General features: G+C 45.5%; 1 protein-coding gene across 1 annotated transcript; it reads left to right on the top strand.

Moving 5' to 3' along the window:
* Positions 1-4,009: 4,009 nt before the first annotated feature.
* Positions 4,010-13,303, top strand: Kcnv2 (potassium voltage-gated channel modifier subfamily V member 2). Its single transcript, XM_042699415.1, has 2 exons — positions 4,010-5,428; positions 13,022-13,303. The coding sequence occupies exons 1-2, from the start codon at positions 4,010-4,012 to the stop codon at positions 13,301-13,303; spliced, it is 1,701 nt and encodes a 566-aa protein (XP_042555349.1).
* Positions 13,304-14,281: the final 978 nt, after the last annotated feature.

Raw genomic sequence — 14,281 nt, 5'->3', positions numbered from 1 at the left:
TCTTTCTTTCTTTCTTGCTTGCTTGCTTGCTTGCTTGCTTGGAGGGGGGAACAGTCCTGGGGTTTGAACTCAGGGCCTTGGGTACTGTCCCTGAGCTTCTTTTACTCAAGACTAGAACTCTACCACTTGAGACACAGAGCCACTTCCAGATTTTTCTGAGTAGTTTATTGAAGATGAGAGTCTCGTGGACTTTTCTGCCTAGCCTGTATTTCCAACTGTGATCCTCCGATCTCAGCCTACTGAAAAGCTAGATTCACAGGCATGAGCCACCAGTACCTAGCTATCTTGATTTCTTGATGACATGATTTGATATTCAGAAACCTTAGAAACTCTAATTAATAAAAAAAAATGGGGGAGAAAAAAGACTGGCATTGGTGGCTCAGGCTTGTAATCCCAGCTACTAGGGAGGCTGAGGTCTGAGGATTGCAGTTCAAAGTCAGCAGGGGAAGGAAAATCCATGAGACTCTTTTCTCCAATTAACCACCAGAAAATGAGAAGTGGAGCTATGGTTCAAAGTGGTAGAGTGCTAGCCTTGGGCAGAAGAGCTCAGGGACATGAGTTTAACCCCCACAATCACCACCACCACCACCAAAAACTTGGGATTTTTGGTTTTGTTTTTGGTGTGGGGGGGGATTTCAACTCTGGGCCTGGGCACTGTCCCTCAGCTCTTCAGCTCAAGGCGAGCATTCTACCACTTGAGCCATAGCACCACTTCCAGTTCTCCAGTGGTTAATTGGCGATAAGAGTCTCAGAACTTTCTTGCCGGGGATTGGCTTTGAACCACTATCTGCTCAGATCTCAGCCTCCTGAGTCGCTAGGGTTACAGGCGTGAGCCACCAGCGCCCAGCTAAAGAGTTCTTCAAACTAAGTTACTGGTTATAGCTTTGGTGCCATCATATAAACAGGCACTATGATTGATTTTTGCCAAGTTAATATTAGAAGAAATGAAGGTGAAGCTATAAAGACAAGGAAAATCGTTACCTTTCTTTTTTAAATTTTTTTTCCTTTAATTAGTTGTACAAAAGGCTTTAATTCAACGTGTCAGGTTGTGAGTATAATACATCTTGATCAGTATCACCTCTTTTGTTATCTTTCTTGATAAAAAAGCTACTTATTAATTATAAACCCTTGAGTACCCCCAGCACAGAGTTATATACAAAAAGCTGCTGTGTCCATTATAATCATTTTTATCTCAGAGCCTTTAGTGGCAAGGTTAGCAAATTCAGTTTCAGGTTAATCTTCCATCCAGAAAACTGACACTTCTTATGAAATTCTCAGCAATCAGCTTGTACTGCTCCAAAGTTTAATCCGCATCAACCCAAGAACAATATAGCGGCAGTAGATCTACTTACACCTTTTCTTTTTCGCCTTTCACTGTGTCTAATTTCCACACAGCCATCCACCACTTAAGAACTACCCCTTCTGTTCTGACTTTACAAATAGCCTCACAATGCCGAACTCTGCCTCTTTCTGAGAGCTGCAGGAAAAAGGATCAGTACATAATTTTGCCACGACTGACAACTGATGACCTATACAAAACAATTAGCTTGGAAGTAAAGCTACATAGAAAATTTGCATAATAGAAGCAAGTCGCCATCAATCATTTGCAATCATGTCTCTTTGCCATATCTATTAATCCTTAAAAGATTTTCAGGGAATGGTTGGATTTCAGCGTTCTTCCCTGTACCATCTGTTCAAGCACATCCCTTAGATTCTTACTGGGTTTTACAGATGCCACTTTTCAAATCAGTAAATCTCCTCAGGACCATCATCTGGCACCCGTTGCTCCCCTGCTTCGGGAGCCTCTTGTCATTACCATAATGCCAGGATCAGAGCAGATGTTCCCTGTTCATTGGTGTATTTCCCTTCCTGAGTAGGATTTTTGAATGCAAATCTTGAGATGGGCAAAGAAAAAAAAAAAAAAGAAAACCACTTTGGGTGAAAGCATTTTCCGCATATGCTTTCTCTCTGCAGGGAAGGCAGCGTCTAGTAGCTCATTTCTGCTCCTCTGAAGCCTTGGTCAGACAGTGCCTTTTGGCTCAGTGTATGAGGTGTAGAAATAGACATCATAACACCCAGGAAAGAACATCAGAAAACTAAAAGAAGTTAGACACATTAGCTCTGTAGTTATAGCTACTCAAGAGACTATGTAGAACACTAGCCTTGAGCAAGAGAGTTCAGGGATAGTGCCCAGGCCCTGAGCTCAAGCCCCAGGACTAAGCACCTTAAACAAACCAACAAAAGAAGTCATATATAACTATTGTTATAAAAGAAACAATTGAAAGCAATTTGGTTTTCTAACATAATCACCCAAAGTGGCTTATTTATTTTTGGTCTTACTAGGGTTTGAACTCGGGGCTTCAAGCTCCCACTGTGCTTGCTTTCTCAACTGGCATTCTACCACTTGAGCTACACCCCCAGCTCAGCTTTTTGCTGGTTCATTTGGAGACAGAGTCTCAAAGACTTTTCTTCCCAAGCTGACTTTGAACTGCTACCTCCACATCTCAGCTTCTTGGATAGCTTGGATTACTGCACTCAAATGGCTATTTTTTTTTCCAAGTGGTTATTTTAAAAATGAGACAAATACTTATGTTCAGTTATTACTCCTCTAAGATCTATGGCTCACTGGACAAGGTCAATTGTAGTGGATAGTGTTGCAGGACTTGAACTCATCACAGCTAACCACATGATAAATGGAGATGGCTAGATACTTGCATGTGTGCTACAAATATTCCTGAAGAAATAGCCAGAAAATAGTAATTTGGGCTGTTTCCTTAGCAATGTGAGACAGATACTTTCCATGGTAAAATGCCTTTATATTATTTTGATTTTTCTTTTTTTTTGTTGGTTGTGGGACTTGAACTCTGGGCCTGGGCATTGCCTCTAGGCTAGCGCTCTACCACTTGAACCACAGCGCCACTTCTGGCTTTTTCTGCTTATGTGGTGCTGAGGAATCAAACCCAGGGCCTCAGGCATGCAAGGCAAGTGCTCTACCACTGAGCAACCTTCCCAGCCCCTTGATTTTTCTTTTAAATCATGAACATGTATCTAAAATGAATTGAATCAAGTCAGTTCCCTGCTTCAAACAAATTCATTCCTCACTTCTGCTCCACTTATCTGCCTTGTTCTTTTGTGCTTACGTACACGAATCCAAACTGAACCCCGTAGCTCCAATCGGTGCTATAACTGCAACTCCTTATTTTCCTCTCCAGCTTTAGCTTTACTCTCAGTCTTAGCGAAAGATGTTCATTTTCACTGATGTTGTGAATGGTGAGGGAACCCTTTTCTGGAAGTCTGACCCCCTTTAAACTAGGCCCTAAGGATTCTCTTGCAACCAGTCAGGGGAAGGGATCTTTTATCTGGAACTAGCTTCCATGTCTTGTAGGAGAATAGAAAGAAGGGGAACATAAGCGGATAAAACCTGCGCTCAGAATAGTTCCATGGGAACCCATGTGGGGACACCTAGGTGATCGCGTGAACGGACAGGAAGGAGACTGTGTATGATCTAAACAGAGACAGAGAGGGACACGGGCAGCAGCGAGGTCAGCTCTGCCAACCCGGTTCATGGAGAGTTTACAGAGGGCCGAGGCTTCCATCTCCGTTACTCAAAGAGAAGCCATAGGCGACCCTATTCCACAGCCAAGGCTACGACTTAGCAGGCGCGCCCGAGCTACTCCTAAGGGCGAGGCTAACCGACACTTTTATTAGCAATAAGCTCTGCCTTCTTCTGATTATCTGGAGATTTGAGGTCACATAATCACCCTCCTCCACGTCACAGGGTGGACGGGGGGAGGAGGAGGGAGTCAGCTAAGAGGCCCAAATCCCTTCTAACACTTGCTTCTTCCCAGATCAGCAAGGTTAGGAGTGGGTCCCCAGCTCCAGCCGCGTGCTGCCAGCGGCGCCCCGCGCGCGCACAATGCCCACGGACAGACGCTAGGCACCCTTGCCAGTCAGCAGGGGCCCACCCGGGGTGGGGCTGAGGGGGGCAGGGCGTCGGATTTCGGGTGCCATGCTGAAACAGAGCAGTGAGAGGAGGCGATCGTGGAGCTACAAACCCTGGGGTCACCCCGAGAGCGACGAGGGACCCGATGCCACCCCGAGTGGCCAACTCCAGCACCGCCAGAGCATCTGTTCTCTGGGGACTCGAACTAACTCCCAGGCTAGCATTGTGCCCTGGTCAGAGGGCAACTACAACTACTACATTGAGGAGGATGAGGATGGGGAAGAGGAGGAGGAGTGGAAGGATGAGCTGGCGGAGGAGGAGGAGGCGGAGGAGCTGAAAGACAGCAGCACGGCCCAGCCCCACGGCCCCACCGACACCCCGGTCCAACTGTCCACGCTCAGGGTGAACGTGGGTGGCCACAGCTACCGGCTGGATTACAGCGAGCTGGCTTGCTACCCCAAGACCCGCCTGGGTCGCCTGGTCACCTCCACCAGCCGCAGTCGCCAGCTGGGCCTGTGCGATGAGTACGAGGCCCAGAGCGACGAGTACTTCTTCGACCGCGATCCCGCCGTCTTCCAGCTCATCTACAACTTCTACACGTCCGGGGTGCTGTTGGTGCGCGACGAGCTGTGTCCACGGTGCTTCCTGGAGGAGCTGGGATACTGGGGGGTGCGGCTCAAGTACACCCCGCGCTGCTGCCGCATCTGCTTCGAGGAGCGGCGGGACGAGCTGAGCGACCAGCTCAAGATCCAGCGCGAGCTGCGCGCCCAGGCGCAGGCCGAGGAGGCCGAGGAGCTCTTCCGGGACCTGCGCTTCTACGGCCCGCAGCGCCGCCGCCTCTGGAACCTGATGGAGAAGCCGTTCTCCTCGGTGGCGGCCAAGGCCATGGGGGTGGCCTCCAACCTCTTCGTGCTCATCTCCGTGGTGGCGCTGGCGCTCAACACAGTGGAGGAGATGCAGCATCGGGCGGAGCAGGGCCGAGGGGGAGGCGACCCGCGGCCCATCCTGGAACACGTGGAGATGCTGTGCGTGGCCTTCTTCACGCTCGAGTTCCTGCTGCGCCTGGCCTCCACCCCGGATCTGCGACGCTTCGCCCGCAGCGCGCTCAACCTGGTGGATCTGGTGGCCATCCTGCCCTTCTACCTGCAGCTGCTGCTCGAATGCTTCACCGGGGAGGACCAGCGCCACGGCCAGGGCTCGTCGCTGGAGCACGATCTGGAGACGGTGGGCCGCGTGGGCAAGGTGGGCCAGGTGCTGCGCATCATGCGGCTCATGCGCATCTTCCGCATCCTCAAGCTGGCGCGCCACTCCACGGGGCTGCGCGCCTTCGGCTTCACGCTGCGCCAGTGCTACCAGCAGGTGGGCTGCCTCATGCTCTTCATCACCATGGGCATCTTTGCCTTCTCCGCGGCCGTCTACTCCGTGGAGCACGACGTGCCCGGCACCAACTTCACCAGCATCCTGCACGCCTGGTGGTGGGCCGCGGTGAGTAGCCAAGGGGTCCCCCTGCTTCACGCACACACACACACACACACACACACACACACACACACACACACACACAATTTTATTTTGTTTTTGCAGTACTGGGGTTTGAATCTGAGGCCTCAAACAGGCTAAGCAAGTACTGTTTCTTGAGTCATGGCCCCCAGCCCTTTGTTTATAGTTTTTGCTTTTAGATACGGTGTCATTAACTTTGTTAAGCTGGCCTCAAATTCCTAATCCTCTGCCTCTGCCTCCTGAATAGCTGGGATTACAACCACACTCAGCCATACAACTGAATATTTTCTTAACTATTCCAGAGCTGTAGCCCTGTGGAATCTGCATCCCATGGAAGAAAGAGATTGCCAAATCATGCTGCTGTGCACTTAGTACTTCAAAGACAACTTCAAATGTGACTTGCTTTTAATGATCTTCCTTCTATAATTTATTTATCTTCTATAATTTATCTCAGGGTTCTGTGATCACCATTTCTTCCAAGAAGGCAAGCAGGGAACGGCTTTGAGTGTGGAAGGGCACTGTACATTTGTGTAGGTAATGAGGCACGATGATCCTAATGGAAACCCCCTCGCTTCTGGTTCTAGGTAAATCTGACTGTGGGAAGAATTAACTGTATAATGGAGTTAAACTAATTCTAACATTAACGTTCTTTTGGGACTGGTTATGATTGTCCTACTTTATAGCCAGACAAATTGAGTTTGAGTGCAGACACACAGCTAAGTACAGTAGATCCCAGATTAAAATCCAAGTGTGTCCAACTGCAAAGTTCATCCCCTGTTCATATTCCAGCACCGCTCCGTCAGACTTTTGCATACCTTGCCTAATTTGTGCAGTTAACATATTCGTTATTTTTGCCGTCTTTCCCCTTCGGAGTTTGCTCTTTTATAATAACGCAGGACATATTACTCAAATACCTACATTTCTGGTATATTAAACAAATCCCTGGCAGTAAATACCAACTGCATCCTCTCAGATCAGTGAGTCAGATGGCATCTAGAGGAATTGTATTCTTTATTTTTTTTTAAGGTGGATTGTATATACTTTAAAGGCATCAAGCAAATATAAAAAGGAAGTAGACACACACTCACACACACACACACACACACACACACATTAACATTGAGCATATTGGAACCCATAGTCTGGTAGGAAATTCTGATGCAAATCAACCTGACTAGCTAAATATAGTGCGGCATGAGTGCACTGGGTTCTAGTGTGAATATGAAATGACTCCATCCTTTTCTGTCCTCGGTTTCCGTAGGTTGGATTGCCAAACTTTGTATTCAATGAGTCCTTCCTGTGAAAGCAGAGTTCACATGTATACTAGGACTCGGGAGCTTTCTTCAATGACAGGCTGGCATGAGGCTCTTCCAAATGAGCTAGCCAAATGCTTCTCCCCTGATCATATTCCAAGTGGCGAAAGGTCATCGTCATAGTAGATAAACCATGTGTACAGATGGAGCTCTTGGAGGCTGATCTGTCCCAGCAAATGACATTTACTTTGGAGGTGACTTAAACAGGAAGGCAAATGAGCAAATCCACATGCTGATGATATAATACAAAGTTTTAGGAGTCAAAATTTTTATCTAGCTAAACGTATTAAAAGACTAGCATAGGCAAGCATTGGACCAAGTGGATGGACTCTTTCATGCTTGTTTTAACAGGTAGCACTTGTTTTAACCTTTAATGTATTTATATTTATATTTATACCTTATCCGAATTGTTATTTATAGACTTCCTCAAGTTAATGACCACTGATCTACTTTTTCTCCTAAGCTGCTCAACTGCAGTGAAGTGGACAACTTCCAAGTTGTCCGTTTTTGCCACCTGTCATCTTTTATTCAAACTTAAAGGTTCTATCAATTCCACAACACAAGGTAAATCACCATTCTTTTTTTCCTACTCTATAACAAATTTTTACCAAGGATGGCTTTTTACCAGTGGTGAGGGTTTTCACTTTTCTTTGGTAGCCATTATCTCTATTAAATGCTATTTTCGCTGACCACCTTTGCATTTGCTGGCTCTTCCACTGACTTTTGTCCACTTTATTCTGCGATTCAGCAGAATGACGGTGTAGATAAATGATGGATAAGTTATTGGTTTTCTAAGCAAATCTATGTACACACTAGAAGCAATACTCCCTTGAATATGCTAATGCTCTTCTAGTCCCTACAACTGATGTTCTACATCCAGATCTTCTTTTTTTTTTTTTTTTTGTCGGTCATGGGGCTTGATCTCTAGGCTTGGGCGCTGTCCCTGTGCTCTTCAGCTAAAGGCAAGCGCTCTACCTCTTGAGCCACAGTGCCACTTCCGGTTTTGTAGTGGTTTATTGGAGATAAGAGTCTCATGGACTTTCCTTGCCCGGGCTGGCTTTGAACTGTGATCCTTAGATCTCAGCCTCCTGAGTAGCTAGGATTACAGGCGTGAGCCACCGACGCCCAGCTCCAGATCTTCTTTGTACTTCCAATTACTTGGTACAGTGTGTCCTGGGGCATCCTAAGAAGGCATTTTACCACTGAGTCACATCCTCAGTTCCAAACTGTGATAGCATTTGAATGATGAAAAGAAACTGATCTGAACACACTAGACTAAACACACATTAGAATCTGAGAAATGGAATCCTAAAAGTAACTGGAGCCACTGGTCTCCAAGTATTATATTAATCATACACATTGTAAGTATTTTCTTTTAGCCTAAACCCAAGATAACTATGTATTCAAGTTAGAAGCCAGTGACTTATGCCTGTAATTCTAATCACTGAGGTGACTTAGATCCAGAGTAGCACAGTTTGAAGTTCACATTGGAAGAAAAGTCTACTACACTCCATCACTAAAATAGCCAGAGAAAAGCAGGGCTGGAGATACAGCTTAAGTGGTAGAGCTCTAGCTGAGCAAGCAAACTAGGTAAGTACAAGGCTCCGAGTTCAAGTTCTAATATAACTTTTTAAAGGTGTATTTTGTATTTTGGAACTAATTTGTAAGCTATTTATGTATTTATTTATTTGTTTTGTTGGTCATGGGACTTGAACTCTGGGCCTGGGTGCTGTCCCTGAGCTCTTCAGCTCAAGGCTAGTGCTCTACCTTTTGAGCCACAGCACCACTTCCTGTAAGTTATTTATTGACACAATAATGATCACAAACCTCCCTAAAACTCAGTGGCATAAAATATCAAACAATCATGTTAGCACGTGAGTATAAAAATGAGTAGTCTAGTCTGGTTTTAACTGGAAAGTTGTTCTTATTGGCTGTCTGTCTTTCTCTTCACTGAGGGTCATCTGGATAACAGGTGGAATGAGGGGGGTTGGACTCCGGGCTCCACGTCCCTCAGCTTCCTACAGGCATGCATTCATGAGAGACAGAGACAGAGAGAGACAGAGACAGAAACAGAGACAGAGAGAAAGCTTAATCACTGAAGCACCCGTATCCCTTCTGTCCATATTTGCTTAACCCCAAAGCAAGTCACATGACCACACTCCATCAAGAGTTTAGACGTGTGAGCCCATTTGCAACAGGCAAACAGGATTAGTTCTATGCCAAATACCTTGCCTACAGGACAATATAAAGAATTAAGTCCAATAATACAGTTACTCAAATATGCAATACCCATCAGTAAATTCAGATCATTTCAAGATAAGGTACAGAAAAACCTTACACACACACACACACACACACACACACACACAATTTTATTTTGTTTTTGCAGTACTGGGGTTTGAATCTGAGGCCTCAAACAGGCTAAGCAAATACTGTTTCTTGAGTCATGGCCCCCAGCCCTTTGTTTATAGTTTTTGCTTTTAGATACGGTGTCATTAACTTTGTTAAGCTGGCCTCAAATTCCTAATCCTGTGCCTCTGACTCCTGAATAGCTGGGATTATAACCACACTCAGCCATACAACTGAATATTTTCTTTACTATTCCAGAGCTGTAGCCCTGTGGAATCTGCATCCCATGGAAGAAAGAGATTGCCAAATCATGCTGCTGTGCACTTAGTACTTCAAAGACAACTTCAAATGTGACTTGCTTTTAATGATCTTCCTTCTATAATTTATTTAATTTATCTTCTATAATTTATCTCAGGGTTCTATGGCTGCAAAAAGAATCCCTGATTGGAACCTCCCCTCCATTTTGTGTGTGTGCTGGTACTGTGGCTTGAACACAGGGCCTTTTACTGTCCCTTAACTTTTTCACTCAAGGCTGGCATTCTACCACTTGAACCATGCCGCTACTTGCAGCTTTTTGCTGTTTAATTGGACATAAGAGTCTCATAGACTTTCCTGCCTGGGTTGGCTTTGAGCCAAGATTCTCAGTAGCTTCAGTTACAGATGTGAGTCATAAGCTTCCAGCTAGACCTATCTTATTCATCTGCCAAACAGAGGCTGTTTGCAGGCACTGATATAATAAGAAACCTGTAAAATAGTAGCCTGTAGTAAGTCTGAAATACATAGCAGCTACAATATTTGATTCATTGATGGTCTTTATCATGTGGAAGGAATGTTGCTTCCAGATTCATTTGTGGAGACATTAATCAGAAGTTATTTCTTCTCTACTGGGGAAAATTTTTTGAAAAGATCTTGAGTTTGAGGCAGTTCTGGACTACATATAGAGAGACCCTCTCTGTATGAAAGAGAGAGAGAGAGAGAAAGAAAGAGAAAGAGAGAAAAAGAGAAAGAGAGAGAGAAAGAGAGAAAGAAGGAAAGAAAGAAACAAACAAAAAAGGGATAAAAGGCAGAGCGATAAAAAGAGACAGGAAAGAAGGAAAGGGAAGGAAGGAAGGAAGGAAGGAAGGAAGGAAGGAAGGAAGGAAGGAAGGAAGGAAGGAAGGAAGGAAGGAAGGTCAGACCTCTTTCTTGGTGTGTGTGTGGGGGCACACCTTTCATCTGTCACTAACCTCATCTATTATAGCCAATACAAACTTTGGGGGTGGGGGAGGCAAGGCTCTGGCATGGGGCTTGAACTCAGGGCCTGGGCAGTGTCCTTGAACTCTTTTGCTCCAGGCTAGCACTCTACCACTTTGAGCCACAAAGCCATAAAGACTGTCTCTTTATGCAGTCCAGGCGAGCCTCAAACTCAAGATCTCCCTACCTCCACCCACGCAGAGTTGAGACTACAGGTGTACACCATGAACCCTCCTCCTCCTCTCCCCATCGACAACACAGGTACACGGGAGCACACTCAGACATTGAGCTTAACCTAGATGTAACTTCTCACACTCTCTCCTCACTCTTTCAACTAGAAGGTGAGCAAAGGACCTTCTCTGCCAGAGCCAGCACCTTGCCTCAGCCTCCTTTTCCTCGTATTTGACAGCACTGGGTTGAGACTTGTTCTGGCATCGGTATATCCCATGATATATGTTAAGTTCCTGGCGGAGTGAGTGCTCATTCAATGCTGGTCTTTGCTTTCCTTCTGCTGGGGCCATCTTGGAGCGAGGGGCCCTGCATGATCCCTGCACGTCACAGTATGGCTTCTTCACCCTGTGCCAGGCATTCCTTCATTCCTGTAACAATCTCTCCAGCCAGTTACCGTTATTCTCCTCCCATGTCAAAAATAGAAGTAGAGGCAAAGAAAATTGCTCAACTCCCACGGCTAGGAAGCAGAGCACGCAGTAGTATAGTGCAGAGCACGCTCCTTTCTTGGCCATGCTTTGCTCTTTGCTTCTGTTCTTCCACTGCAGGAAAATGCACCTCCCCACCCCCACCTGCAGCATGTCTTTTGCCAGGGATGGAGCCCTGAGCCTTACTTGTTCCAAAGAGGAAGTCCATCTTTCCCTTTTTATGGGCTGGTTGGATCTGTAATTCTTATCCACACCACCAGATTTGCCCAGCTGGTTCGTTCCTCCATTTCATTCTAATCAACCATTCTTGTAAGTTCAAACTATCCTTTGTATCATGAAAACAGGTGTTTCCATCCATTTCTGAGCAAAAGGCCACCGAAGGTTGGGGGGGGGGGGGGGAGACAGGGGGAGGGGGTGGCATTATCTGACTACTGCCATCTGCTGGAAGATGGTGGCAATAACCATAAAAATCCATGGAGCAATGATTGCCCCCTAGAGTTGTGCTATGCAAAATATTTACAAGCTTGCTTGCTTCAGCCGCACATATACAAAATATTTACAAGTATAAACAACTGCCTTACTTCAGAAGCTTCTAGCAACAAAGCCAGTAATCTCCGGACCACTTCTTTTTTTCTATGAAGCATAACTAACAGTCCCCAGGGGTATTCCTAGGGTTGGTTCTGGCTGTGATAGCTAATAACTAGTCCCTGGGGGATCTGCGTTCTAAAACAGAAGGTTGTTAACCTAAATAAATCTCTAATTAGTGGAATTTAAAGCAGTGTGACAAGAATGGCGGAAATAATTTAATACAGGTTGTAGTTATTTTGGGTTAGCGAGGTCTTCAACAAGTCTCTTCACAAAATAACGAAAGCGTTTGTTTTTGCAGACATCTGCAATTATGCACTCTTGATGAAAATCAAAAATCTCACTTGAACCATAACAAGTCTGAGAAAGGTTATAATTGGCCCTCTTTCAAAGACGAGAGAAAAAGAATGCAGGGGTTTAATGCTATGTGCATGTGTGCCTGTCTTGAGTGCTTTATATTCCTTTTAAAATTAGTCTTCACAAGAATCCCGAGACTTACAGGGCGGTTTCCTATTTTAAATGAAGAAACTAAGGCTTTGAGGGTATCCTATGGGCTTTGGGGTTGTTTTTGTCCTAGGTCTTCCAGCTGGGATGGGCCAGAGACTGGACTTGAACTTTGTTCTGTCTCTGAGCCTGAGGTTTTGCTACTATATAGAGGATGCAGGACAATCCAGGAAGCCCTTGATCTGAGCCTCATCCCAGCTGGGTGGAGCTGAGGAGATACAGAGCAAAGTTCACTGAACACATTCTAATACCGGGAACTCAACATACATCATCATAGGTGTTCTTTACATCAACCATTTAATGTGGAGATATTTTTAATTTGCTTTACTGTTATTATTAGAGAGATGATGGACAGAGGGATTACTATCACTCGAGTCAGGTAATGAGTACATTGCCTTTCCTTTTTCACAATGTGTCCCTCATTCTCTCCCAATTCCTCCCACCCGTCTCCACCCACAAGTTGTATCGTTCACTTTCATCGATGAACGTGAGCTCTACGATTTTCCCCTTGAGTTCTGTACCCTCTGCCTCCCACCCTCCTGAAGATGTGCTACTGAATACACCATCTATAAAGTAAAGAAGACAGAATCACCAAAACCTAACCAAAAAGGGGGCAGGGGGGAGAGAAGTATCCTGCTTCCATATCTTGGAGTCTGTTTCAGTATGTCTATTATTTATTTCTCCCATGTTGCATCGAAGAACATGGATGAATCATACTCAGGATGTAAACCAAAGCCTTGCAGCTTTACTGCTTACACTATTTCCTCGACACAGTCCTCCAGGGAGACTTTCTAGTATGTTCTCAAGCTGGCTTCCCAGGCATCGTCACGCTTGTGCTGTGCACCTGCAGGGAGCTAGAGACCACTTTCCTGCCTGCCTCTCTCCCTTTGTTCTCCCTCGAGTACTGACTCTCTCGCCCTTCCGTGTCTCCTGTGCAGGTGAGCATCTCCACTGTGGGCTACGGAGACATGTACCCAGAGACCCACCTGGGCAGGCTCTTTGCCTTCTTCTGCATTGCTTTCGGGATCATTCTCAATGGTATGCCCATTTCCATCCTCTACAACAAGTTCTCCGATTACTACAGCAAGCTCAAAGCTTATGAATACACCGCCATACGTCGAGAGAGGGGAAAGGTGAACTTCACACAGAGAGCCAGAAAGAAAATGGCTGAGTGCCTGGCTAGAAGCAACACACTGTCTACCACAAGGCAAGAGAATTGATCTTCATGGAACACGTATGTGCTGACAGATCCCACAAACTTCAAAAAGAAAAAGAGATTTTGTTTTTTTAAAGGATGCATGCTGTCAGCACTTTTTGGCACAGTGGATCCTAGAACAATATTATGCAAGCATATAACAAATATAGGAAGTATATCTAGCTAAGGCTTTTTCTGGAATAAACAGAGTTGTGCCATCAGCCTCCTGTCCACCTCCTTCATCATCCCCTCGCCCCTTGGACCCCTGCTCGTATTGTGGTTGGACCACGGCAAAAAATGTAGAGCACCTGTCTAGCAAGTGTAAGTCCCTGAGTTCAAACCCCAGAGCTACCAGAAAAAAACGTTATCACAACCAGCAGCAGAAGGATCATGAAGCAGCAATACACTAAGGGAACTCAGTTCACAAAGTTCTTCCTTTAGAAAGGGGCATTTGGGGCCCAAATCAGAGTACCTTGTATTACTCTATAACAGGTTCGCACATGATGTTAGTTCTAAAAATGCTTCACTGGAACTTCTTGGATTCTCAGATAGCTTCTTGGGGCAGCTGGCTCAATACACACTTTTGGACTTGAGTTCACATGAGAAGAATTCCCTTCATTTGAAAGAGAAAAGAATCTTAATTGTCCAAAGAGACAGAGTGTTACCTAAAGCAAGGAGTTGGAGGTGGGCAAACTTCTCACTCAGAATCCAAGGTGCCTTGATTATATGGTTTAAAGCCAGTTACTATGACCCTCGGAGCCTCAGTTTCCCCCGTTTTAAAATATACATCATAACACCTACCTATAATAGGAATATGGGCACCAGACATAGTATTTGTAAATGTTCAATAAATGATAGCTGTTAAAATTATTTGGCTGCTAGCTAACAGATTTTTCTGGACCAGTGATTCTCAACCAAGGGCAATTTTGCTCCAAAGGGGACATTTGGCAATGACTTTTTGTCACTACTATGGGGAGGAAAGGGGGGAAGGGGTGCCTGGCAT

This window comes from Dipodomys spectabilis, unplaced genomic scaffold, assembly GCF_019054845.1.
Source record: "Dipodomys spectabilis isolate Male_0828 unplaced genomic scaffold, ASM1905484v1 ptg000241l, whole genome shotgun sequence".
Classification (NCBI taxonomy): Eukaryota; Metazoa; Chordata; class Mammalia; order Rodentia; family Heteromyidae; genus Dipodomys; species Dipodomys spectabilis.
Note: the sequence above shows the minus strand (reverse complement) of the source record. Positions and strands in the feature narration are given on the sequence as shown.